Source organism: Coturnix japonica, chromosome 9, assembly GCF_054131305.1.
Source record: "Coturnix japonica strain WE chromosome 9, WE-NBRP24, whole genome shotgun sequence".
Taxonomy (NCBI): Eukaryota; Metazoa; Chordata; class Aves; order Galliformes; family Phasianidae; genus Coturnix; species Coturnix japonica.
The window spans coordinates 30,206,819-30,231,537 of record NC_140671.1 but is presented as its reverse complement, the minus strand read 5'-3'; the positions used below and the strand labels follow the sequence as shown (position 1 = coordinate 30,231,537).

General features: G+C 39.3%; 1 protein-coding gene across 17 annotated transcripts in view; it reads right to left on the bottom strand.

Moving 5' to 3' along the window:
• The window catches only part of PLCH2 (phospholipase C eta 2), a 63,450-nt gene that overhangs the window by 16,119 nt on the left and 22,612 nt on the right, over positions 1-24,719 (bottom strand). For 11 of the 17 annotated variants that reach the window (XR_014931862.1, XM_085509147.1, XM_085509158.1 and 8 more), the window contains exons 1-13: positions 13,154-13,418; positions 11,837-11,983; positions 10,003-10,246; positions 9,311-9,440; positions 8,983-9,153; positions 6,726-6,819; positions 6,168-6,371; positions 5,400-5,520; positions 4,170-4,341; positions 3,740-3,847; positions 3,221-3,379; positions 1,186-1,278; positions 792-892 (exon numbers count right to left, since the gene is read on the bottom strand). Coding sequence is in view for 16 of the 17 variants with exons in the window: in XM_085509147.1 (XP_085365273.1) it covers positions 792-892; positions 1,186-1,278; positions 3,221-3,379; positions 3,740-3,847; positions 4,170-4,341; positions 5,400-5,520; positions 6,168-6,371; positions 6,726-6,819; positions 8,983-9,153; positions 9,311-9,440; positions 10,003-10,246; positions 11,837-11,983; positions 13,154-13,274 (1,865 nt within the window). In the remaining variant the exon portion in view is untranslated. Of the gene's footprint in view, positions 1-791; positions 893-1,185; positions 1,279-3,220; positions 3,380-3,739; positions 3,848-4,169; positions 4,342-5,399; positions 5,521-6,167; positions 6,372-6,725; positions 6,820-8,982; positions 9,154-9,310; positions 9,441-9,762; positions 10,247-11,836; positions 11,984-13,153; positions 13,419-20,999; positions 21,310-24,719 lie in introns of those variants that run through there. The other 6 variants (XM_085509144.1, XM_085509152.1, XM_085509159.1 and 3 more) reach the window with 3 other exon arrangements.

Genomic DNA, 24,719 nt, shown 5'->3' with positions numbered 1-24,719 from the left:
AGCAACTGCATTGACATCAAGAGAATGAGTTCTGTTCTTTCAGATTAGTGGCAGCCATAAATATTCAGAAACAAAAACCTGATGGAGAGGACTCTAAATTATGTTGACCAAAGGGTAGAACATCTATTCACACATACATTTTCTTCTCAAGTCAAGTACCAGCAGAAACACTTTTAAATCCCAAAGAAAGCAAAACTGTAATGCTCTGATCCTCCTCACTTGCTTCAGGTTATCACCAACAGAATATCTACTAATCTCCTGAAGAAAGTTCCAAAGTATCCTAGAGAACTGCTTGATCTGATTTCCTACTTTTATATCCTGAATCTTACGTTGCCATTCCACAGAGGACCTTTGATCTCAGTATTTTTGTAAAGGTAGTTTCAAAAGAAAATTCAAAAACATCACATGAATGTTTATGCAATTTCATGTGGCAAAAACAAAGAAACAGACAACAAAAAGCAGCTGGCAAGCAGATTTACTTTGCAAATCAACTTTAATGGGTTCTCTGGGTTGCCAGTCAAACAGTCTATATGCCAGCTGGATAAGATGGTAAGGGCTCAAAAGACACATCAGATCCACTGTACAGTGCTAATTAGTCCAAATGGCACCAAGAGATCATTCTGCTAATGTTGTGGCTGACACTGGATCTACCATCATATGAAATTCCTCTCACCCAACTGAGGATATCCTTCAACAAACAGGCTTCTAGAGCTCAAGCACGGCTATTTAGCAGGTACATTCAGGTAGGAATCTTTTTCAGAAACAAAGCTGCCAAATCACATGGTACAAACCTGGTGTAATGTACAGAGCTTCTGGCTACATTTCCTTGAGAATCAGCATCATCTTCACCTTCTTCCAGACTGGTTGATTTTTTCAATTTACTTCCTTTTTTCTGTGCCACAACAAAATAAAACCATTATATATGGTTATAGAAAAGGAAAAGATTCACTTTTTTCTACTAAGTATGTGGACCAATCAAGAAGAAAACTAAACTCATGTTAGACCTTCAGTGTAAACTGAAACTAGATGTTATACAATTATAACCAGTTATCTGTCCTATTCGTTCAGCAAACAGAGCAACTGCAAGCCAGATAGTACAAACATGATATTTCCCTCCTACTGCTGCCTGCAAAGAATCTATCAAAGAATACAACATTTGCAGTAGAACTTTCTAGGGTGGCTTACCTTGCGTTTAGAAAAGCTGCCCATCAATGTTCGGCTTTGCCTTTTATTGGCACTGAAGTCTTCTCCAGATTCTGCATCATCCTCAAGTTTATTCTGAAATAATCAAACAAAAATATAGTGCAGCAGACCTAGTAGAGCACTACAGACAGCATACATAAGGATAATCAAAAGTAGTTTGGGATGCAATCCACCCTAAAACGTCAAAAGAACATGACCAGACCAAAGCAGGGTTTTCTTGTTTGTTTGCTTGGTGTTTTTTTTTAACGCAAGCTGAGTGTAGGCTCTTTTATTCCAGCAATAACTGACATCGCTTTTATCCACAGGAACTTTGAGAACAGAGAGAAATCACAGAAATACCCAATTCCATGCATCGGGAAATATTTTTTTTTTATCCACATAAGCTCTGAGTGCACCCTAGCAGTGTATATTCGCTGGTGACAAACTGTTTTCTAATTTTAATATATGAAAAGCTTAGCTCAACAAAACTTATTTCTGCTATGAAATGTGGCCAAAATTACATGGTTTTCCATGCATAGTCCAGTCCATGACAAGAAAGAATCAAATTTCTTGCACTTTCTCATAATGTACATCACTCATTGGTGCCACTAATCCTTAATATGACCTCATAGTTTCACTGTTTCCCACTGATATAACAGACAATTCTGTTAGCACTTGCTCAGAAGGATTCCTAAAGTTTTGGCCTTACAGCAGATTTTACAAAAGTACTGTCTGCTACATCACATAAACCATTAATTTTAAAAGTACATCCAAAACTCGTGAAATAGAAAGTTCTGGGAAGCTGAATTTTAGCTTTCATCTGGTTTTAATTCCCAGTTAGTTCACCTGCATGTTGGCAGATCTCCAATGTTTTTTATTTGCACGCAATAATATTCCTTAGCTTTCTGCTGCTTATTATAATTCCAAAATGACAACATCTCATGTTCCTGAAGTGTTGGATATTTACATTTTTGTAAAGAACCATTAGTATAAGATTAATTTACAAAAGTAAGTGTACAGAAAAGAGAGAGAGCAGAGGGAAAAAAGCTCAGCTTTCATATGCACTTCTTTATATAATGGGAAACAATTTTTTTCTGTTGAAAAGTCATTTCGTGTGTACATTTCATGCTCCAATTGCTGAGTGAGAAAAAAAGCTTCAGAAATCTGACAGTGATGTTCACCTGGCATCATCATTAACTGAATGAATTCAGCTATGAAATCTGAAGTCTATAATATATTATTTATTCAGTAAGGTAATAAACCAAAACAAACTGAAATGCTAAACACCTCTTCCTCCAAAACCATTGGAGAGAGACTTCAGATGTTGGACAGAGAGGTGTTTAGCATTTCAATTTATACTTTGAAGGACTGCCATATTTCATTATTCAGCTGTACCAACAGACCATCTCTTTGCACCAAGCGTGAATAATGAAAACAACCAAAATTAAAATATCATTATCATCAAAATAAGAAGAGGCTTCTATTAAATGGACAAAAATGTGGGGAAAAAAATCACCTTCATATTGTTGCTTTCATATAAGAAATATAAGAAATATGAAGTATTAACAAAATACAGCTAAGAACAAATATCAAGTACTACAGAAGAAGGAAAAAACATCTTCTGTTCTGCCATATGAATATATGGGGGCAAAATCTTATTTTACAATGATGGGAAAGTTAAATAACTCTAATAAATTTAACTAAATTTCTACCAGTATAACATTGATGACCAGCAATGACCTGTGATTCTGGCCAAAACCAGCAAACAAAATTTTCTAAATCCACTTTCATCTTGTAAATCACACAATTTTCATCAGGGGCATAGCTGAGCATGTTTCAGTTTCATTAATACTATGACAGCTACAGATTTCACTGATAAACTAATCCACCTTTATTCATAGTGTCAAAACAGGTTTAGAAGTCCAACCTTAGGCACTCTTTTATAGAAGAAGCAGTCTTACAAAAGAACAGAACTAAGTAGCTATAGACAAAAGTGCAGTTAAATCTCAGGGGTGAATGAAGCACAGTACATGTTCACCTTCTTACTGTCTGATTTCTGACCAGCCTTTCCAGATGATGGCAGAGTGGTAACTGTAAAGTTGTTTGGATCTTCACAGTCACGAATTTTGGATTCTTTTATCAGTGAGTCAAGTTTTTTCTTTGCTATATTCTCCACTCTTTTCCTATTAGTAGATGCCTACAAACAAAATATAATCATTCAACAAGACACAGACAAAACAGTCTAAGTAATTCCAGGTAGGATTAGCAGAAAAATGTTATTTGCAATAATCAAACCTTTTTTGTGAATAATGAGATATTACCAGTTAAATATTAAAACGAATAAAATCCCAAATTTGAAAGATTACAATTAGAACTGGTGCTTCCTGATATGTGCTTCTGTCAAAACTGTCCACAGAAAGGATTAAAGCCTTAAAAAACTGTGATGAATCCCTAAAATTACACCACATGCACAATTGAGAGAACTCATACAAAGTTTCCTCTGTCTGGAATAGGAAAATTTAAAACACATTTACATTTAAATGATCACTTAACTTACATCTCCATTCATTATTTTACAGTCATCATCAATCTCATCAGCACTATCCTCATCAGAAACTTCACCTTCCTCTGCGTCATCACTGATGTTGGCTGGAAGTTTCTTCCCCTAAAATATAAAATGATTACACAGGCAGATTAGCATACAGCTCTCGCTATGACATATTCAAAACAAAACAAAATTAAACAAAAAATCATTACCGATGGGAAATTAAAAAAAAAATCCTACAGAGGCGAAAATCTTAACAAAACATTCCAAGCGAACACTAAAATGCTCTTGACAGCCCTGGATGGCCTTTTATCACGGCATTAAATCTTCATTAAAGATTGTTCATTGTGATGTGATTTAAATTAGTATGCAAGTGACAAACAGCCAGAGATTGTAATGATCACAAAAAAGGAGAGATGGAACAAACCAACCATATTTTTACCTTAACCAGTATCTTCCCTTTAAGACTTGCTGGTGAAGGGAGCCTGGTAGAGTCATCGTTGTGCACAGAAGACAGATCCAATTTGTCACCCAAAATTTCTGTAAGATATTGGGCCATCTTCTTCTGCTGAATTACACTGCAGTGGTTCTCAATTGACAAGATAACAGGATACCTGGCAAGACATAAGGAAGTATCATCAACTGCAAATTTAGTTTTTACGGCATTACAAAGATAAGGGTTATTACTGTCTGTCTGAGCCATTCCTATAAGGAGAATCACCACTGATGAGATCTACAGGGTAGATATCCTGATTGATATCCCAGTACCCAGTCCGAACTGAGTAGTCAATTTTAGACCACCACAGAATAATTAAACTTCTTCAATCTGATTTGATGTATTTTTTTCCAAAGCATGCTTTTCACCTTCCTGTACTACCCAGTACTGATCTTCACTTCCTACTAGAGAGATTCAAGGAAGCCAATCATAGGAAAAACCTAAACAGTCAGTGCTTTCAACTCCCCATCTATATTTCTGCTTCAGACCTTCCCTACATTCACAGGTAAAGTCAATAAAGGTTCCAAGAACTGAAAAGATCCCCAAAGGGGCTTTGCCTTCATGTTCCCACTTCCAACAGTCAATGCAGAAATGTGTTGCATCAGTTCTTCACAAAAACTTTTCCAGTAGAAAAAGAATACTGTCATACAATGTACAGATAAAGGCTCATCCACAAAGAAGTAATTATTACTTCTAGATTTAGTGTTATTTTTGACTGTTGATTCTCTAGGCTAAGGCCAATAAATAACAATATCTGGTTTGAAAAGCATTGAGATGAGATTTGTGAAACATCAGCTTCACTATGATTAGCATCAAATCAAAGCACAATGCTGATGGCTTAGTTTAGAGATTATGCATCTTACACAATGCAGTTTAAATATGAATTATAAGGGATTCATTAATTAAAAACTAACTATGAATAAAAAGAGAACAATCTTGACACCTGGCCTGGATTAGCTCCTCATGAGGAGGAAAGACAAATGCCCACAGGACAAAAATTTCACAACTAGTAACTACAGCTAAATTTCCAGCTTTGCCTGAAGCTTATTCCTTAGGTGAACCTCCACTCTACCAACTAGTATGCCTCCAGCCCTATCCTGGGAAAGGAAACAACACAAACAGGATGCCTCCAGTTTACAGTCTTATGTCTCAGAAGTTAGCAGATTGTACACATACTCATTTTTGATAAAGGCATATTTGTTGATAGTTTCAATCACATCTTTGAAGAGAATTTTGGAAGTCAAAGTGTATCCATGGTGGACAATTGGTTCACCATCCGGCCCATCCCAGCAGTCAACTGCAGAAGAGAAACAATGATATCCATCAGACAAATTACATTTGGGATCACTACCTGAGGAAGACTCTGAGACTCCTAAACTCCCCTCAGCAATCTAGCCAGACACGTGTCCATCAACTCAACACATTGGTTCACTCCCACACTTCATTTTTATCTTTCTTTTCACTGGGCAGAATGTTTCTCTTTTAAAGAAACTTCCTGACCTTAACATTTTATTGTGTGTAGGCAGTTGTTCCCATTGTTTGAGAACAAGATCTCTTTTAAGAAGTGCGGAGGAATATTATGAAAGGAGGAGAGATGACATAGCATTGCATTATTTTCATTACACAACTGCTGAACCTGAAAAGGAATGCAAGAGAATCTTAGCCAGGCTCCTCACATCACAAGCAGAGTCAAGCTTTAAGCATCTCTAGTCTTCCTTGGATTCTGCCTAAGCTTACACTTGTTTACAGCCATGTTTCTGTGAAATGCTTTACTGAAATGCTTTACAGCAACATAATTTACTGTTTTTAATATCAGGAAGACATCATTTCATAAGGCTTTTTAGTCCAAGCAATTACTACATCCTCTGCTGAAGTCCTAAGTCTTCCTTTACAGAGGAGAAGCAAAAGTACGGAGCTCACTGATGATTCCTTTATATTCTTTACCTTCTACACAACGACAGCCAGATTGTAGCACCCATGCATACATGTCCACCCTGGACTGGGACATCAGCTGATCTCCCATGAGGTAGGTATTATGTGAAGAGGTAATGAAATAGTGACTCAAAGGGTAACTCATGTCCTGATTCACTTGGTAGTGCTCTGGGTTGAAAATGTCCCCTGATGGACTCCGCATGTAATTGGTGAAACCTACAAACAAACAATGCTATAAATAAGACAGTTCTATTATTTTTGTTGCTGTAGTCTTCCTAACCAAAACTTGACACTGTGGGCTTATAATTCAAAAGACTCTGATGGAACATTAAGAGGTATAGTGCATAAAAGTCTCTGAAATCTTCCACAGAATACTAACTCCACCTCAGTAAGTAACAGACACCTCCCCTCTCACAAAAAGCAGCATTCCAATGCCAAACTACTTAAAAGCATTCTCTACACTATCTAATACAATTCTATGACTTTATAAGCATGCAAACAAATGTGATTTCTCATAAGCATTTAAACATTGTTCATCCTCTCCCACAACAGCTACACCAGTCAGCTTACCATCAATCCCCAGAGCTCCTGCCTTCTTGTTTTCCAGGCATGGTTCAAACTTGTTGATAATTTCCAGACAGTGTTCTCTGGTCACGTCTGTCATCTGTAAAAGTAACAAGAATGAAGCGTTAACTAACAATCCACAGCTTCTCCTGGCTTTTCTTCTCTGCGTGCTGTTAAACAATTGGTCAGATCATCCAGAGTGGCACTAAGGATTTCCAGTTACACAGTGAGATTCTCACTCCTGTCAATCAACGTCAGGTCAGATAAGAACTAAACTGCTTTGTGAGAAGTTTCTGCCCTATTGGCAGCTGCCTGATCACATCCAATAAAGACAGAGTTCTAGACAAGCAAGAGAAACAGTACAATCTACTATTCCTGCTATTTACTGCTAATTTATTCACTAACCATTATCCTTGCTGTTACATTTCCTGAATGGTACAGTGAACCCTTTCCAACAAATGTTATACATGCCACTTGAAAATACAGCCCTGGACACCAGAGGGGCTGCCAAATAAGTGGCTGAGTTGATTATGGTTTTGGCAACATGGAATATTTTCTCTGAGGGAAATAAAACCACCAGCACGTCTGCAACAAAATCAATGCTTTTTGGGGGGGGGTAATTTAAAACCCAGTAAATAAAGTCAGAGTAAGAGGAAGTAAAACAAATAAACAAGAAGAACCATATACTGCAGGTTTGCTGGGTTAAGAAGAAAAAGCTCTGGAACAGCAGAAGGTTTTTCAGGTACAGCTTCAAACACACAGAATGAACACTTGTTTTCCCTGCACACATTGTGTAAGAAAGGGCAGAACTAGACAAGGGAGTGAAATCCTAGAGGCATGTGTTGTCCATGTCAGTGATTAGCTGAGCTGATTTGTGTCCTTTGGCTAGTGTTCATTTTCCCCTCACCATCTGGAGGATCAATTGACCAATGAAATGGAAACACACCCCAATTATCTAAAATGATAACTGCCAGAGAGAGGTGGCTTTATCATTCATTAATTTCTTAGACAGCTTTTGAAACTCTGATGGAGCTTTATGACTCACAGGCATGCAGTTTCAAAAGAGATCAGGAGAGGAAAAAAAATAAGCAAAGACATGTCAATGCATTTGTTCCTGCACTGACTGCACCTTACCATCCAATTATTTTCTCTCATTTCAGAAACTGCCAGAAGTCTCCAGATAAATGAACACAGGATCGTTCAGGGAGCTCAGGAGGTCATCCAGCCAAAAAATCCTGCTCAGAGCAGGATCAACTATAAGGTTTCACTAGTTAACTCATGGCTTTATTTATTTTGGTTCTCTACATTTCCATGAATAGAGGCTGTGCAACCTCTCTGCGAACCTCTTCCTTTGGATGAATGTCTTCCTTGCACAGATAAAGCTTCATCAGAGTTCCCTTGTTAAGTACAATAAGACACTGCAACTTAGCACAAAGATTGGTGGTATTTGCTGAGTTACATAAGCAACTATAAGCATAATGTATGGGTTCACTTCAATTCTTGAAAAGCTTATAAAGCTATAAACTAACACTTCTGAAGAACTGTAAAATATCTTAAATTCATAGGTAAAATTAGATAGTGTCACTATTTACTGGCATACATCAAACCCATATTAATGTACAGGGAATATACACACTACCTGGTTCACCAGAAAAGAAAACTTAGCCTGATTTAGACCAGTGCAGAGGGAGGAGTCTAAGACCCACTCCCAGCAAATGCAATGCTGAAGTATTAAAAGGCAACCCAATATGCACTACTACGTATCCTCAAACACTTCCCCAGACATGAATAATCCTCTCAGTAGCTCTTTAGAAACATAATCTACTTTGCAAACTGGGAAAGTGTGACAAAGTAGTGTAATGTCTCATCATGAACTCTGCAGTGAGACAAAAGCAGAGCCAGAGGCAGCATCTTTGCACTCAGGTACTGAGCATGGGAAAAATACATTGATGGCATTCTCCCAAAGAACACATGGAAGAAAAAAAAGAAACCATATTAGGGGCACAATGAAAGAGCCTACTCAAAGAGGTTGTGATGATAAAAAGATTCAAGAAATTGTCATGCCAGTCTACCAAATGAAAATCAAGAAGCATCTAACTATTTTTACCATCCACACTCTCCAGAACGAAGCTGCTAAAACAAAAGCAGCTGCTCACTTATCACATGCATGACTACCATTCTGACCTTATAAAAAAGACAATGTATCCCCAGTGGCAAACAGAATGGCACGAGAATGGAATTCTTTTTCCTGGATTAGACTTACCTTTTGTTCATTCTCCAGAAAGCGTCTCAGGTCATCTGCATCCAGGAAGTCCTTGTGGTTGCTGTAGGTGAGCATTAGCAAGTACAAATCACGTCGTGTTGACATCATCTTGTAGAAGGTGCAGAACTCATCAAAGCCTAGTGTGCCCTGGTTATCATCTGTATCAGCTTCCTGCATTACACAGCAATAAGGCAATGAACAAGAACAGATGATACTGAATTTCAGATCAACAGGTATAGCAAAAAAGCAATGTTCACAATGTGTCTTTATATTATATAACACTAGACAGTAGCTGGTGTAATCATTTTTTCTGTAAATAACAACTTACCTTAAACATTTGCTTGACTTTTTGCCGGGGTAGGTTGACATTCAGTTTGTGCATTAGCTGGAGCACTTCATTAATACTCAGACAGCCATCACCATTTTTATCTGCTTCATCAAATGTCTGCTTCAACCACATTGAACAGGAGTTAAGGAACATCATGGAATATCATGGGATGTTACTGAACATAATGTACATATGAATGCCTTCACATTAGGGAAAGCTGTACATATGGGGTGAGGAGTAAAGTTCTAGGTACTATACAACATAACTACTTGTGTTATTTCATAAAGAAGTTCCTAGATTTGCTATGTTCAGTATTCAACATTGGCTATTTACCCACACTAGAGAAGCAGAACTTTGAATTCTGAGCAAATAGAAATGATGGATCACGTTTTGTCTTGTACAACCAAATCAGAGACAGCTTTACGCAGGGAGTAACAGATGAAGGAATATACCTGTACGTTTTTCAGTCCATTCTTGCCCAGTCACCTTTTTCAGTCCACTCTCTTTCCCAAACCAATTTTCTTCAAGGACTTCTCTTTCTGTCTCTGGAAACAGGGAATGCAATGGGAATCACTTTGAAACTTTGAGCTTAGTGCTTATGTTTTGTAAAACAAATACTTAAAGGAATTCTTGTGCTGTTGAATGCTCTCAACCACAGGAAAATGCTCTTTCAGTCAGTTTAGGAAGGATATTGGTCTCTGGTTCTTTGGCGTTTTGAGAGGCTGTCTTCATCACTGATCCCTGCCATCAGATATTTTAGCCCTGTGATCCAAGTACGTGCTTCATCTCCACTGGAAGACACCAGGTCAAGGGATTCCATATGATCTCCATAGTAGATGCTGAAGCAGCAGTTAGGATCAAAACTGCCATCAGCATAGCGCTGAAAGATCTCCGATTGCTTCCCCTCACAAACCTCTTGAATAGAGTCGATGGAAACTACGAAAACAAATGTGTGCAGCTCATTAGTTACTGTATAGGAAAATATTCATGCAGGCTGGCATACAATAAAACTGCCCTAAAAAGGAGCTTTTTTGTTTGTCCTGATGTAAGTTCTCTCCGTTAATTACACTGATGAATCACACTGCTGCTTGTCCAAGAAAATAATAAATGATCTTCCAATTCAATCAAAAAGAAAAAGCAGCTATAACAAAATTAACCTAAACTGCAGAATTTACTGGAGTATGAGAACACAGAGAAGTGAAACAATCTGCATATTAATAGAACAGGATAATATTTCTAGCTTCCACTCTCCTGCATGTTTCCTTAAGATTCTTAAAGGAGAATATCCTGCTCTTTCAAGAGCACAAAGGTGTCTGCAGTTGGACAGAACAAAAATTCATTTTTCCAATAAACCCCAATTTTTCTGCTTTTTAGTTTAATGTAGAGACTCGCAGATGCTAAATATTCACAGCCTGTGCACCTTATAATTACATGAACAATTTATTTCCCTTGTAATGTTCCTGTTCCCCAGCTGATAGAAGATAAATTCTAATAATAATAGTAAAGGAGGGAAAAAAAGGACAAATTTTAGTTTTGCTTTGTTGCATTGTTCTCTGGAGATTACAACAAACAGACATCTGTTTGCTGTGGTGTGGCTACCGTGCAGCTGGACAGTATATTATACACAGACAAACAGCTAAAATTTAAAAGGGAAAAGTTATTACAGACAAAAACATAAACTGGATAATTAAATAAGTTTCACGGTGCTGAAGACGAGTGATTGTAAGCTGCTGGGAAGCTCCTCTGAAGGAAACAAGTCCCCTTCCTGGTCTGCTTTGAGGCAAATACCTTGAACACTGAAGTCCAGGCTCAATCTGATTCATTAAGATTTCACGTAAGTAATTTTGCGTTTCTCTTCCTATACTTCAGCTTATCTGAAGTACACATCTCCAAAACCAGTGTTGTGATCTAGTCAGAAGACCGCTGTACATTAAGGAGCCAGAGCAACATGTAACAGTTACACTGAGGTTGTGCTGTGCTCAGCAGCACGTACAGCTTGCCCTCCTGGACTTTTATGCTGCAGATGTGCCTTGGCTGTAGGGTAACTTACCTGGCTTACTGTAGCTGCTGTCTGCAGGCAGCTCTGACTCAGTACCAGCACTAACATCACCTGTTCATCCCTGATTTTGTCTACAGCTACAGCAACAAGTATCCATGGGAACATCCTTTATGTCTGATGGTAGAAATGATGAATAGAATTGTTCTCTTCTACACAAAACTGTGAAGAAAACCTTTCCTAGCATGGCATCTATATAGCATTGCAAGGCTCTTGATTCACACAGGTTCTGCCTGCAACTGACTTCCAACATACTTAACTACTGTTACCTGCATAGTTAACAACAGCAATTCAATCTTCATAAACTATTAATCATTATAAAATAACGCCCTTTAAAATTCATATACAACATTTTGCTTGATCACCTGTGAATGAATTAAAACCTTTCATGCTGGTTTGGGTTCATTCATAAGAGGGAGAGATCCTACCTAGGAGGAGTCAGAATAAATGGCTCTGTGGTTGACACTCACTTTTGGCTCTCTCATTCTTTCGGGAAGGCCTCCAGCGAATGCATGACTTGTGCTCATCCAGGTAATAGAAGCGGACCAACCCTTTGGAACCACCACGGAGTTTGATCATTTGGGTACCAGCTTGCATGGAGCTCATACATCTTTCCACTGAAGAGAGAAATAAAATAATATCGGTATGTTAGACTTTAAAAGTCACATTTACTGGAAGAAAACATAGGAACAACATACAGTTGTTGACACAAAGAAGTTGTTTGTTTGTTTAACAGTTTATAGTAACATTTATAGTTACTATTAAAAGTTTCAAAGTAACAATAAATAACAAAAACATAGAATATAAATCACTACAGCTTACCGTGACATGAGGAAAAACAAGCCCCATTTCATGCTTATCGTTACAAACACATTCTGAACTCTGTTAATTATTTATGGTTCAGTAGCACTACTATCTTTTTGGAGTTTTAGTGGTTGCTATATGTTTGTGGAGGAGTGGGAGGATCTTAGCATGTGAGGATGAAAGGAAGTTGGAGGAACTGAGTCACTTGAATATTTTTATACATGGAGGAGCTTTGTCTACATCTCAATGACTGAAGTCCAAAATGGTTCTGGGTGACGTCACATGGCTCTGGCTCAAGCCCATCTGTTTATAGACATCCTACGGGCAGCATCACATCACTGCCAAGGTCTGCACTATTACCTGATCTGGGCAGGCTGCATCCTGTTCATATGCGTCAAAACAACTGCTGTTCTGAATGGAATGGCAAATAAATTTCAGAATCCTGTCTTCAGGGCCCTAAAACATTCAACATGTTCCTAAGCCTACAGAAACCCTTCAGTACAGGTGCACCATAAGAGCAAACTGTTCCCTTAAAATATTACTGAACGAAAGCAGCGTTCCCAAGTGCCAACAAAAGACTCCCACACCCATCAAAGGTTCAGCACTGCAAATCCATAGAAAGAGAATGATTGTTACACTTAATAATAACTCTCCAGAAATGACATTACATCTATAGTTGGCTCTTTGACAGACAAACCCAAGCTCCATCTTTTCCTGTCAGGAATATCAGTTCCAGTTCAGACAGGAAACATCAAATCTTCTTAAAGTCAACATATAAATAATATGTAATATATCTCTGCGCATCCAGTACAAGGGATCTTTCTCAAACAACTATGGAAGCTTAAGAATTTTGTCGCTGCATGCCTGACTATTCCAAACAGCCTTACTAGAGACAAAGCTGTCACTAAGCAAGACTTGAAAATAAGCACCCAGGTGTCACTACCCTGAGCAATGGAGCGGCAGACATGCAGCCCACATCTTACCAATACGGCCAATTTTCCACCGTGGAGAAGCTACGATGCTGCCACCAACCCAGAAAAATTCTTCAGCCAGGCGGGCAACTGAAAACTTATTCTGAAGCAAGGGGCTTCCTGTGGCATCCATAGCTGAGACAAAGGGCAGCTTCCGAACCAAACACAAACACTGCAGGCCTTAGTAGGATTCTGTAGTTGCAGACTTTCAATGTTAGTTACAGAAATCTTATTAAGAAAAAACACTTCAAGATCATCGGTGATCCCCAAAATCCAATGGTATTCTTCAGGTTGTTACCGAAAGAGCCTCCTCTTGTGCTGATTTAGACTACTGAATCCTCCTCATTCCGTACGATGTATCTGTGTGTCCGGTTTGGACGACAGGTATGTTTCAGTTCAGCATTTTAAAACAGACAAATAACAGAAAGTGAGGCAAAATGGCACATAGATGATTCCATTTACGGATAGAAGGACTTTCCAATAACATTCTTTTCCAGTGCTATGATCCCAGCTGTGGAGCACCCAGGACAATACACCAGCTCACAGCCGTTGGCTTTCTCCATGCTGCTTTCTTCTAACAGGGACAGCAATGTAGCAGGACCACTCTTGCACGTTTGATGGCAGACAGATTTGCAAGTGCTCTTGCTGATGGCTTTACTTGCTCCTCAACAACAAACAGCAATATCCATTGCAGTAAATAAGTTCAATGTTAGTAGCACAATCCATTCCCCCAAGTCACCCTTGCCTTTCACTGTGAACCTGGCGAGGTGCTTAAAGCTCTTCAGTCTCCTTCCACTTCCAATAAAAGGAATGACCCCTTTTTCTTCTCACACAGCTCTTCAAAACACCACTGTAGAAATCTTCACCTTTTCTTAGAAGATTCTTCTCAATATTTTAATGGGAATATTTCTCTTCAGGCAGGAAAAACTAGATACTCTGAAAACACAGCAACATGTTTGCTTGAAATCCTAAATCCCCCGTACGCACTAATCCTAAAGCTGTGGTTCTGCCCTATCCAGTCAAGGGATTTAGGTGACACGTTACAGCTGTAGAAAAATAAGAAGGCTAAAAAAAAAAGTATTTTTTTCTTTTTTTTTTTTTCTTAGTTAGCAGCATGTTTTCAGCTCACAATCTGTGTGGCAGCGTCTTTGCAAAATGAGACAACCCATAGAAGATGCTTTCCTATGGGACAAGTCAGCCAGCTACAATGTACAGAATAAATGCTGTTCACAGAGACATGGAACAGGGTGCATGAAAAGTGGCAGAGATAAAAGCAGGTAAGTATTAATTTTTAAATAGCTCTAAGTTACTACCTCATTCCCTTTGAAGTGCATCCAATAAACTCCAAATACAGAAATCTGTCATTTATGTTATCGCAACCTCTTAATCTACACTAAGTACAATATACAATTGCTCTTGCCATCTGTGATCTGCATAAGACACACAACATGCTTCTAGCTTGATGAACTAAGCACAAATTGCCCATTTAAAACGTACTCATTAAGTACTTCCCACTCCTCCTTTCACAGTTTGCAAAAGCTTTAGAGCAGATAATTCTAGAGATGACTGATTCTCAGGCACAAGTCACTTATTTCACTGACTGTGCACAGAGATCTTATAGTAGACTGGTCTCAGAGTTTAGCCTCAGATTTATTCAGGAAAAAAAACCAAGAACTCAAAGGGTTAAACATGACTTAAACCCCCTCCCTACTTTTAAGCTATTGAGCTGAGTACTTAGGATATAAGCCTATTGAAATGGGTTTCTATTCTTGCCCCACTTGACATCCTCACAAAATCTTGCTCACCTGACAAAACGTGCAGATTAAAGACTTCCTCCCATGGCACTCAAAGTTCATTACTCTCCAGGTGCACCAAAGGCTTTTCATGGCTCAAACAGATTTAAAACTGAACTGTACTTGAATCTACAGGCTGCCCTGTGGCTGTTCTAAAAGTGGGATTCAAAAGACATGAAGGACAATGCTGGAATGTCAAAGGTCTTGTCAAAGAACATGTTCACTGTCACAAAGGGGCAGAGAAGTCAGGCTGCATCACACCGAGAAGGAACATCTTGCAGGAGATAGAGGAACACAGCACATATGGTTTGGAAGACAGAAGTGAGTAAACTGAAGATCCTCCTGAGGCAAATGGGTTGATGATTAATGCAATCCATCAGGCTGGGTGGACTCATTTCCAATGCATGTTTTAATGTTGAAGCAAGGGACAGGTGCTAAAAATGTTATTTAATGCAAAGGGAAAGAGATGAAGCCCGTGGTAGAAAAGAAAAAACGCAAGCAAAAACTGAAGTCAGCACAGAAAACATTTCAGGTGTACACAGTGAAACAGCTTTCATATAATATATATATTTTCAATATATTAACTGCCAGAATATTGAACATTACAGAGCTGGTACTATAACAGGTCTATAAATCCTCTAGGATTAGATTTGTCACTTCACAGCTATGCACCCTGTTTATCCTTGCATGAACATGCTTCACACTACAGACCCACTTTACCAGATTAACAAACTAACCTCATGCACAAGGCTAATTCTACAATACTTATAAAGACGTGGGCAGCAATTACTGACACACATATGAACACTAATACAGGTATCACTATTTCCTATTTCCCACACGTGGAAATCTCATTCCTAATGGTTGCAGAATAAAATGATTGTCAACCTACTGTAGAAGTAATAAGATAAAAGGAGGAAACAAAAGGTTTTGATGTCAGCTGGCACAAAGCCATTATCTGTGCTGCCTCTCTCCCTCACTTTTCTCCTTGCCTTTGTACTTTCAGCTGTAAACAGCAGTCAAAAGGCCCAGAAAACCTGCAGAAATTACAGCTACCACTGTATCTTAGATAGCTCTGCAAAAGACACCACTGCCTGCGGACTTCATATAAATTAATAAATCTGCCTCTGTCATTTGAGGCACTAAATGCTGAGATGCTTCAAAAGCAAAATAATAAAAGCATACTGGCTGAAATGTGCATCACTTAGTACAGTTTAGAAATACATCTGAATAACAGTACAGACTCAGAACTCAAGATACATGAACAGCAGGAGCACAGCAATCTTCCCTTGAGCTGAAGTTACAAAGATCTTTCAATACTACTAAATACATAATTTATGGTCCTCTTTTTTTTTTTTCCCCCTTTTCCCCATACTGCTTCCTAGTGCTCTAGAGCAGCATGATCTAAGACAGCAAGACCTACAAACTCAGTTTCAGTTTCTCTTCAGCTGGATCCATTTGCTCTTGGTTTTCTATAACCGTGTACTCTTTTAGTGTTGCACCATGATAGTTCCCCAAGAAGAGGGACACGGCAAGCACATGCTGACAGAATCCACAGGCAATATCTCCTACAATTCCTATTTTAGAACTGAGGCCTGCATTAGTTATGTTAAGAATTCACCAAAGCAATCCCTTTAGAAAGGTAACTACCGAAGGACAAACATGAGATCCACACCGAGCTTTAACCCAACTTCCTGCAGTCACCCAACCAGCAATGTGTGGTGCAGAAGGCCAGAGCACCAGCTGGACCACAACATTATCCCAGCAGCACATAAGCTGCCTTTTCCTTAATTCTAACACAACAACCCCACTGACCTTTGGCTCGGACCCGGCTTCAGCCTCCTGCAGACACAAGGGCCATCTGGCCACAGCTCCGAGCACAGTAATCCTCAGGCAGATTACAGCCTGCAGCGTGCCCGTGGCAGGTGGGAGCAGCACTGTTTACCAGCTTCTGCTTCTCACTTGCTGTGCTTCTAAGCTGAATATTGCTGCAGTGGCCCTAAACCAAGTTATTAGTAGACTCAAGTTATTGAGTGGTACAGAAATACAGCTCTGTTTGGTATGCGTCAATTTGCAAGGCCACTGACACCCCTGGGAGAAACACCAGTGGCTGTCACATAGCAGTGCATCCTGCAGCACTGGAAACCACAGAGGGCAAACCATGAGACAGCTGCTTCATCTAAGAAACCCCAAATACAATCACTTCTAGGGCTATCCAATGCATTACTAAAATGAACTGATCCTGAAGCCTCTTCAATTACTTTATTCACGTGAATCAGTATTTGTGGAGCTGAGGCCTGCTAGCAGCAGCACCGACGTAATCCTAACAGTGAGGCAATCTCCTTCCATGACGCTGAGCTCCCTTGAGCTCATCAGAAACATTTGATGCAATTATTCTAATTAAATGAGAATTAGCCTTTGTGATTTCAAGTAGGGCTGACTCTTAATGAATTAAGACTTTGTGTCACATTTTATCAGTGAACAGCAGAAATATTATTAACCTTCTTCTATTTAAAACACATACCATTTTTGAAATGTTTCTGTAGTTGTTGCCTGCAGTGATTAAAATATCTCCAGGTTTCTTCTGGAGATCGATTCTAAATGTGTACCTAAGGTCAACCTTATTTCCAACAATTACAAGAAAATAACCCTACACAATTACAAAAGTAAGATCTTAAACTCTTTATATTTAAAGATCTAAAGATCTTTCAGTGCTTTACCATCTGTTCAGTGACTCTGGTCATAAACACCGAAAGGGAGATGCAGGCAGGCCGGGGGAAGATATCCATCAGTATCACTGAGCACTTTCTACGTTCCTGCCTTGTAAGAAAACACCCAGCTCATGTTCATGCCTTGTTAACATTTTAATTGGTGACTGTGCAACTGCAATGAACAGCTAAAGAAATCATTGCTATCTCAAGGTATGCCACAGTTTACAGTATCAGTTCAGCATGTGTTCTGAACAGAAGAGCACGATGCGCTGAGCAGCAAGACAGAAACATGATTTGAAAGCAATGCAGTGTGCTGACATTTCCAGTAGTGCCTGGTACTGCAGTGCACAGGCTGTGTTCTATGGGCTAAATAAAGCAAACGCTCTTTTATGTGAGATCTCTGCTTCAAGTTCCACTCCAATTAAGTTGAAGTTGATTTTTGTTACTGATTTTGTGTTGCTGCACTTCTTTTTTTCCTTCAAACATTTGCGACAGAATTACTTACAAAGCACATTTATTGATCAGTTTCTCATCTGCCTCAAAAACGTATCACTGCACAGAACCCAGCATCTCTAAACCTTAGAAGCAAGTCATCTCTGCAAGATGATCGTAATTATGGTTTGTCTTCAAGCAGGAGCCACCTGCTGTAATTCCCGAAGGACAAGATTAAATCCAGTATGTGCGGATGCACAGTAAGCACAGGCTGCTGAGCTGAAGTCCATCACAAGATCAGCGGCTGCAAGCCAATACAGCTTAATGCCTGATACTTTTTTTTTAGTCTTTGATTCAGTAGTTACAAAAACACATAGGAAGCAAAGTAATTGTTTCTGGGCTCTTGTGGAAAAAGCAATTATATTTTTATTATGGTCTCCACTATCCACTCCAGTTTGAAACAAAGCAAAGTGCCAGATTCACTTCCCTCAGGGGCTCAGAACCAGAAGACGGGCAGCAGGCATCTGAAGACTGGTGAAGTCAGCTTGCAGGCTGAACTCCAAAGATGTGCTCTCTCTCCCTGGCCACATCATGCCACAAAACACTGTTGCTCTCTGCCACCAAATGCCTTGAGCTCTGCAGAGAGCAGTGCTGCCACTGCCCTGTGCCCTGCGCACAGAGGAAGCAGGGACTGAGTAGAGGTAACTTCCCCACCAGACTCGAACACAACAAAGCACGTAGCATGCTGAACCCTGACAGAACACACGATACCAGATTATCCTCAGGCTGTTTCACCCAATCTCCTGGAAGCAGCTGTAACACAAAATGCCTTTAGTAGCACATGTGAAAACATTCTTTCTCAAGACACCTGAGCTCCATACCGAACCCTGATGCTTACTTAAATCGTTGCGCCATCTGGGCCACCATTAACAACGTGTTCAGTTCTAGATACAGTTTGCAACATCAGTTTCTATGGAAGTTTTTATTAGCATCTTCCAGCCCTTGGTGTCAGAAAACACACTAAATTTAAGGGCTTTACGTGGCCAAGTGGGATCTGAAATCCTCTGTGTCTTAAGATCCTTTTTAAATGCAATGAACTATGTGGGATGCATTTTTCCATTGCAATATAAACACAATAGCTTAGGGACTATAACAACTCACTCAATGTCTTACCGTACAGAAAAAATGCTTTTGATTTATAACAAGACTGCTATATTCTCAGAGCAATCCTTATTTGCAATCCTAAAATTAGACAAGAGGAGAATCACACTTCCTCCAAGACCACAAATGAGCTGGAAGGTGGCCATACTTTAAAGGCAAAGCCCATTTAGTGGCCTTGCATGTACTTCAGCTCATGCAGTGTTTTAAGTTATCCCATTTCTCTTCAGCATGCTTCCAGCACCTGGCTTAGAACGACACCATCTGGCAGAAACACAAAGTTGATGAATATCCTTGAATCACACAGGTGAATTAACCCTTGTGTCGAGTCTTACAATACTATTGCTATATAAATAACTATTCATAGACCCATGCAATCATCACAGAATACTAAACAACACCTAAATGCACCCCACTGTCACCGCTGCAGTTCTTTACACATCTCATAGTAACACGCTGGTTAAGATTTTCCCACTCTTCTAATCCATGCTGTGAATCTTTCCTTATTTACCTGAATTATCTGCATGGCGCTCATAACCAGTGAAGCTGTCACAGACTATAATATTTCTTGGTTTTTATATTTTTTTGTTAATGAAGTGTATCATTGCTAAAGCACTCATAATAGGCAGAAAAAAACTATTTTCGTGGCTCTGGGCAGCCTGGTCTGGCGTTTGGCAACCCTGCACACAACAAGGGGGTTGAAACTAGATGATCATTGCGGTCCTTTTCAACCCAGGCCATTCAATGATTCTATGATTCACAACGTTCACTTCAGTGAGTGTCTCCTCCAACAGATACAGCAAGATGTTCCTGAACATGTCACAAAGTATTCTGTTAGCTGAACACACACCGAGGCAGAGCTACTGATCTGCTTTCCCACTGACATGAAGGTGCTGATAGAACAGCACAGAGCTGCCGAGCACACGTAAGCCATCCCTCTTGTTGCGTAACTACTGTATAAGCCACATGCCTAATAGGCACAAAACACAAAATGCCCACAGACTAACAAGCAGGTATTTGACTCAATTAAAATGTATCATAGCTAAGGATATGACCCTAAATAATTAATGAGGTGATAAAGCTTTAGAAAAATTAAAATGGTGTTTTTGAGAGCTGGTCTTGAATTGCTGTAATCTCTTGATAAGCCAGAGGTTTTGCATCCATTTTCGAGTTGCAGGTAACTTTTACAGCATAGTAAGAAAAGACTGAGACAGTTCACAGAGAGATGCTGAAATCACCTCTGGTAAAACTCCACTAGGGACAAATTGAACCCAAACAGTTTCTGTGCACTCATTTAATGGGTGTGAAGAAACTGTATCTAATTAGAAGCAAATCACACATTAAAAGAAACCATAAAACAATACAGTCAACTCACAACAGCACCAAGCCTCTTTTTTCTCTTCTAATGTGAGTAGCAGAAGGTCTGTGGTTAAAAATAGAAAGCCTTTCTTTATGGTGACAGCTTGCTACTTAAGTGAGCAGAAAAGGGACATAAATATACCTGGTACCTCTCATGCACTCATGCAGGAAGAAGCAACCATTAGAAATGCATGCATTATTCAAGGCTTGGAGGTAATAGGAGGCAAAGGTATGGAACAGCAAACACTGCCTTAAGAAACTGCTACGTATTTAAGGGTTTAAGTTTGAATAACAAAATAAGCCACCAAAAAAAGCTCTCTCAACTCCATTTTTCTCTATAACCTAACTCACTATAGAAGTGGTTTAAGGTGATATTAAGGTGGTTAAAATAACATTTCTCCTTACCTTTATCCGGGCTGAGGCATTTAATGGTGCTTGTATCATCCATATTCCAGTAAGAGAATCAAGTGAACAAAACACCAGAGGAAGAAGCAAAGACCATATGCACATCACTGATATTTCAAAAGCCTCTTTTATATAATAAAAAATATCATTGCAGGTGGGTTTTTAAAGCAACATCAGGAAGTTCCTAAGGATGCTCGCTGCTTCTGGTCTGAGCAAGCTCATTTTTTATTCTCTGTATAGCAGTGTATCAGGAGCTGCTGACAGGTAGAAACCAGCACAGGAGCTAAATGAATGTTACCAGCCTTTCACTGCAACTCAAGTGTTCAGCCACCTGGGATAATCTTTTATTAACTCTTTGTTTCCCCACTCTCAGACAGGATGTGGGCATATGCTTCGTTTCCCCCTCCTTCAAGAAAGAACCCACAGAAATGCTACTGGATGTTAGGAAATAAGTAGAAGGATAATCCACTTGTCATCCCGAGGGATGATTTTCATTCAGTAGGCAACAAACGTTAATGGGGTGCTAATTCATTCATTCATGAAAAAAAAAAAGAAAACCTCATGTTGATTTCAGTGCTGCCCTTGTGTTCATACAGCATCCTGCATACATGCTAAGGTATCTTCAAGTCTACAGTTCCTGTCTGTACTAAATGCCACTGAAATACACAGGGTAAGAAAATCTGTGCCTGAGAACCTGAAATCTAAGTAAACAAGACAGGCAAACAAACAGAAAAAATAGGTATGAAAAACTGATGGATGGGAGCAAGGAATGTATGGGAGTACTTCCAAATGTGTTGCAGTGCTGCAGAACCCTGCAGCCCCTCACCCCAAACAGACAGCACAGACACTGCTGCCTCAATCTCCCCACTCTGCCAACAGCAAGCAAAGTCAATTTATTTCTGCTCTTTTATTTTGCTGTGCTGCCTTATAACAATTTCAAGCTCTAATCTCAGTTTACTGAAGAACCTGATTTGCTGTGGACTGATTTTACATTCACTTTTCTCTCTTCTGATTCAGTCCTTCCACATGAGAAACATCAAGGCTTGTTCATAGTTTCCAGTTGATAAAGTAGACTGTCCTGCTAGGTTTTGATGTTATCTTATCTTTACACCTTAGGCACCCTTTAGCATTCCAGACAAATCAATACCGTGCAAGATCCAACATGAAAACCAGACTTTCATTTAGGCATAAATTCCATTGTCCTGAGCATCTCACGATTTGAGGTTTTGGCCCAAGCCTATTTTCAGCAAAACACGGTCCTGTTTGCTCGTTCTTTTTCAACACTAACTAAATCCCCTGAGATATCATCTCCTGAGCAACTCAGTTCAGGTGCACTTCAGGAGCACTTATTCCTCATGAGGCAGGGGCACTGTGTATTTACTACAAACTGCTTTTGTTTTAATTCCTATTGTATCTGCTCATAAGGACAAGTACTGAGGACCCTTGCTGCTGTACTGCACTATGCAAACTCAGGCTGACTTAATGCACTGGGGCAGAAGGCACAAAGAACCTGCAGCCATCATCACGATGACATTTTACACACAAAGAAACCGTATGCTGTGTAATAGGTTGAGGTTTGGCAGACAGTCCTCCAAGCCTTTGAAAAAAGATGATCATTTCTTATGGAGTCTGCTTGGCTACTGATACACCACACCAGTCACTGCAGGGTAAACAGCAGCAAGTCTCTACCCAGAAAGCAGAACAGATATCATTCACTGGTAAGTGATTTGTTATTAAAATACGTCAATCCTCAGGAAAAGATTAGATTGGAATATTTTAAAGGCAAAATATGTGCAACAGCTGCTTATATTCTGAATGCACACATCAAATCCTCTCAGGATCTACCCTTCCTTCTGTGTTTTCCATAGGTAAAAAACATTTATGAGGCCATCACATTCAATTCTCTTGTGTCCATGAGGGAAAGTGTTATTCATTAATGGAAATGATATTATTCAAAACAAAATACCAAGAAAACAAGCACTTATCTTTCAAAGCGAACAGATTTCAATGTGACAATTATTTTTAAAGCCCACAAGAAAGCCAGCTTGGAAATGAATGATGACTATCAATCAACATCCATTGATAAGAGAACAAATGTGATGGAATTCTGGTCTGATTCACATGAATTATCTTCCAACGCCCCCCAGCAAATGTTACAAAACATCTCACTTAAAAAAACCCACAGTAATAAAGCACTGATAAGACACTCAATTTCATCGACATTTGTCACATTTCCAATTAGTATTATTATTTTTTAACTAAAAGTTAACTATCCCAATGTAGGACTTCAATACAATAACTAAATCCTGATTTTGAATGTAATGCCTATTTAAGAAAATGCTTTATCTCCGGGAGGTTTTTGCTAAGGAATTAAAACATTCACAGAGCAAACATCAGAAAAAATCTGAATGCATTCACAATACCTCTGAATTTTTTGATTGAAATAAACACAGATTATATCATCACAAATACAAAAGTATTTTACCAGTAAGATGCAGTATGAAACAAGAGATTTCTATATGAAAAGCAGGCAAAATCAGCTTTCACATCCAGAAGTGCCAACATGACAAGGAAAGGTCAGTGCACTTGGATGTGGAAAGCACAGTGCTAGCACGGCAAAAGCCGAAGGCAGATGTGACTGCCCAGCCCACGGTAACTATGTCTTGGCACAACCAAAGTAAGTGGAAACTGCAGCACATTATAGTGCAGTTAAGACAAAGATAAGTTAACTACGTCCACAAGATCAAGGATCTTTCTACGTAACTTCTGTGAGCATCATACTCAGCTCTCAGTGAAAGCCATCAAACTCCATGCCAGAGTTCCATATAGCACAATTCATAGCATCACTTCAAGGCCTTCCATAAATCAACTTCAACACATGTGGGTGTCAGAGTTCTTAAGTTTTTGTTCCCATAGTTACGAATGTTCTTTACCTCAGAAGAAACAGCAGGTGGCTAAGAAAGAACAAAATCACCATTCTTTTTACATATGTAGAGTTGGGATGTTTCAAATAAAGGTTTTATTGCCAAATGTTTGCAGGCAGTTACTGAGGCTAACATGATCAGATGTATGTACGGAATCCCTCCGTACATACACTACTGAGTAGCAGTAAGTTCACCAGCACACAGCAAAGCAATTCCAGCCTTGACGATGCTGTGGTGCTGCACAATTCAGTGCTGAAGTAGTTCCTTCCTTGCTGTACAAACCATCTATTTACAGTCTCTATTTACAGTTTCTGAGAACAGCAAACCTGAAGAAAAATCCCAGTATCTGCCACTTTGCCAAACACCCATTCATTTCATGTCCTGTATTAGTTCCCCACAGGTAATAATCTTCCCCCTCTGGCACTGTTGGTAAGGCAACAGCATTATTATTTTTTTAATCATTCTCTACTTGTTCTTAATCTGGAACAGATTTGATTTGCAGTTTCCCTCATTCCCCTCAATGTCTGGGAGCAGGCTGCTGAGGGCACGACGCGGTGCTCTGCACATTTCTATCACAACCAAATCAAAGGTTCTGAACAGCTTGTGCACACACCAAAACGAAATCAACACGGCTTGAGCACTGCAGAACCTACACTTTTGCTTTGTGCTATTTTAGTATCAGTTTTAAAGGGCACTGACCACTGAAATACCCAATCTAGAAACTTCTGCTGCTATGTTCAACTTTGGCTGCGCAGAAGTAGGTCACAGTCTTTCCTGCTTGTTGTGCCTTTGCAAA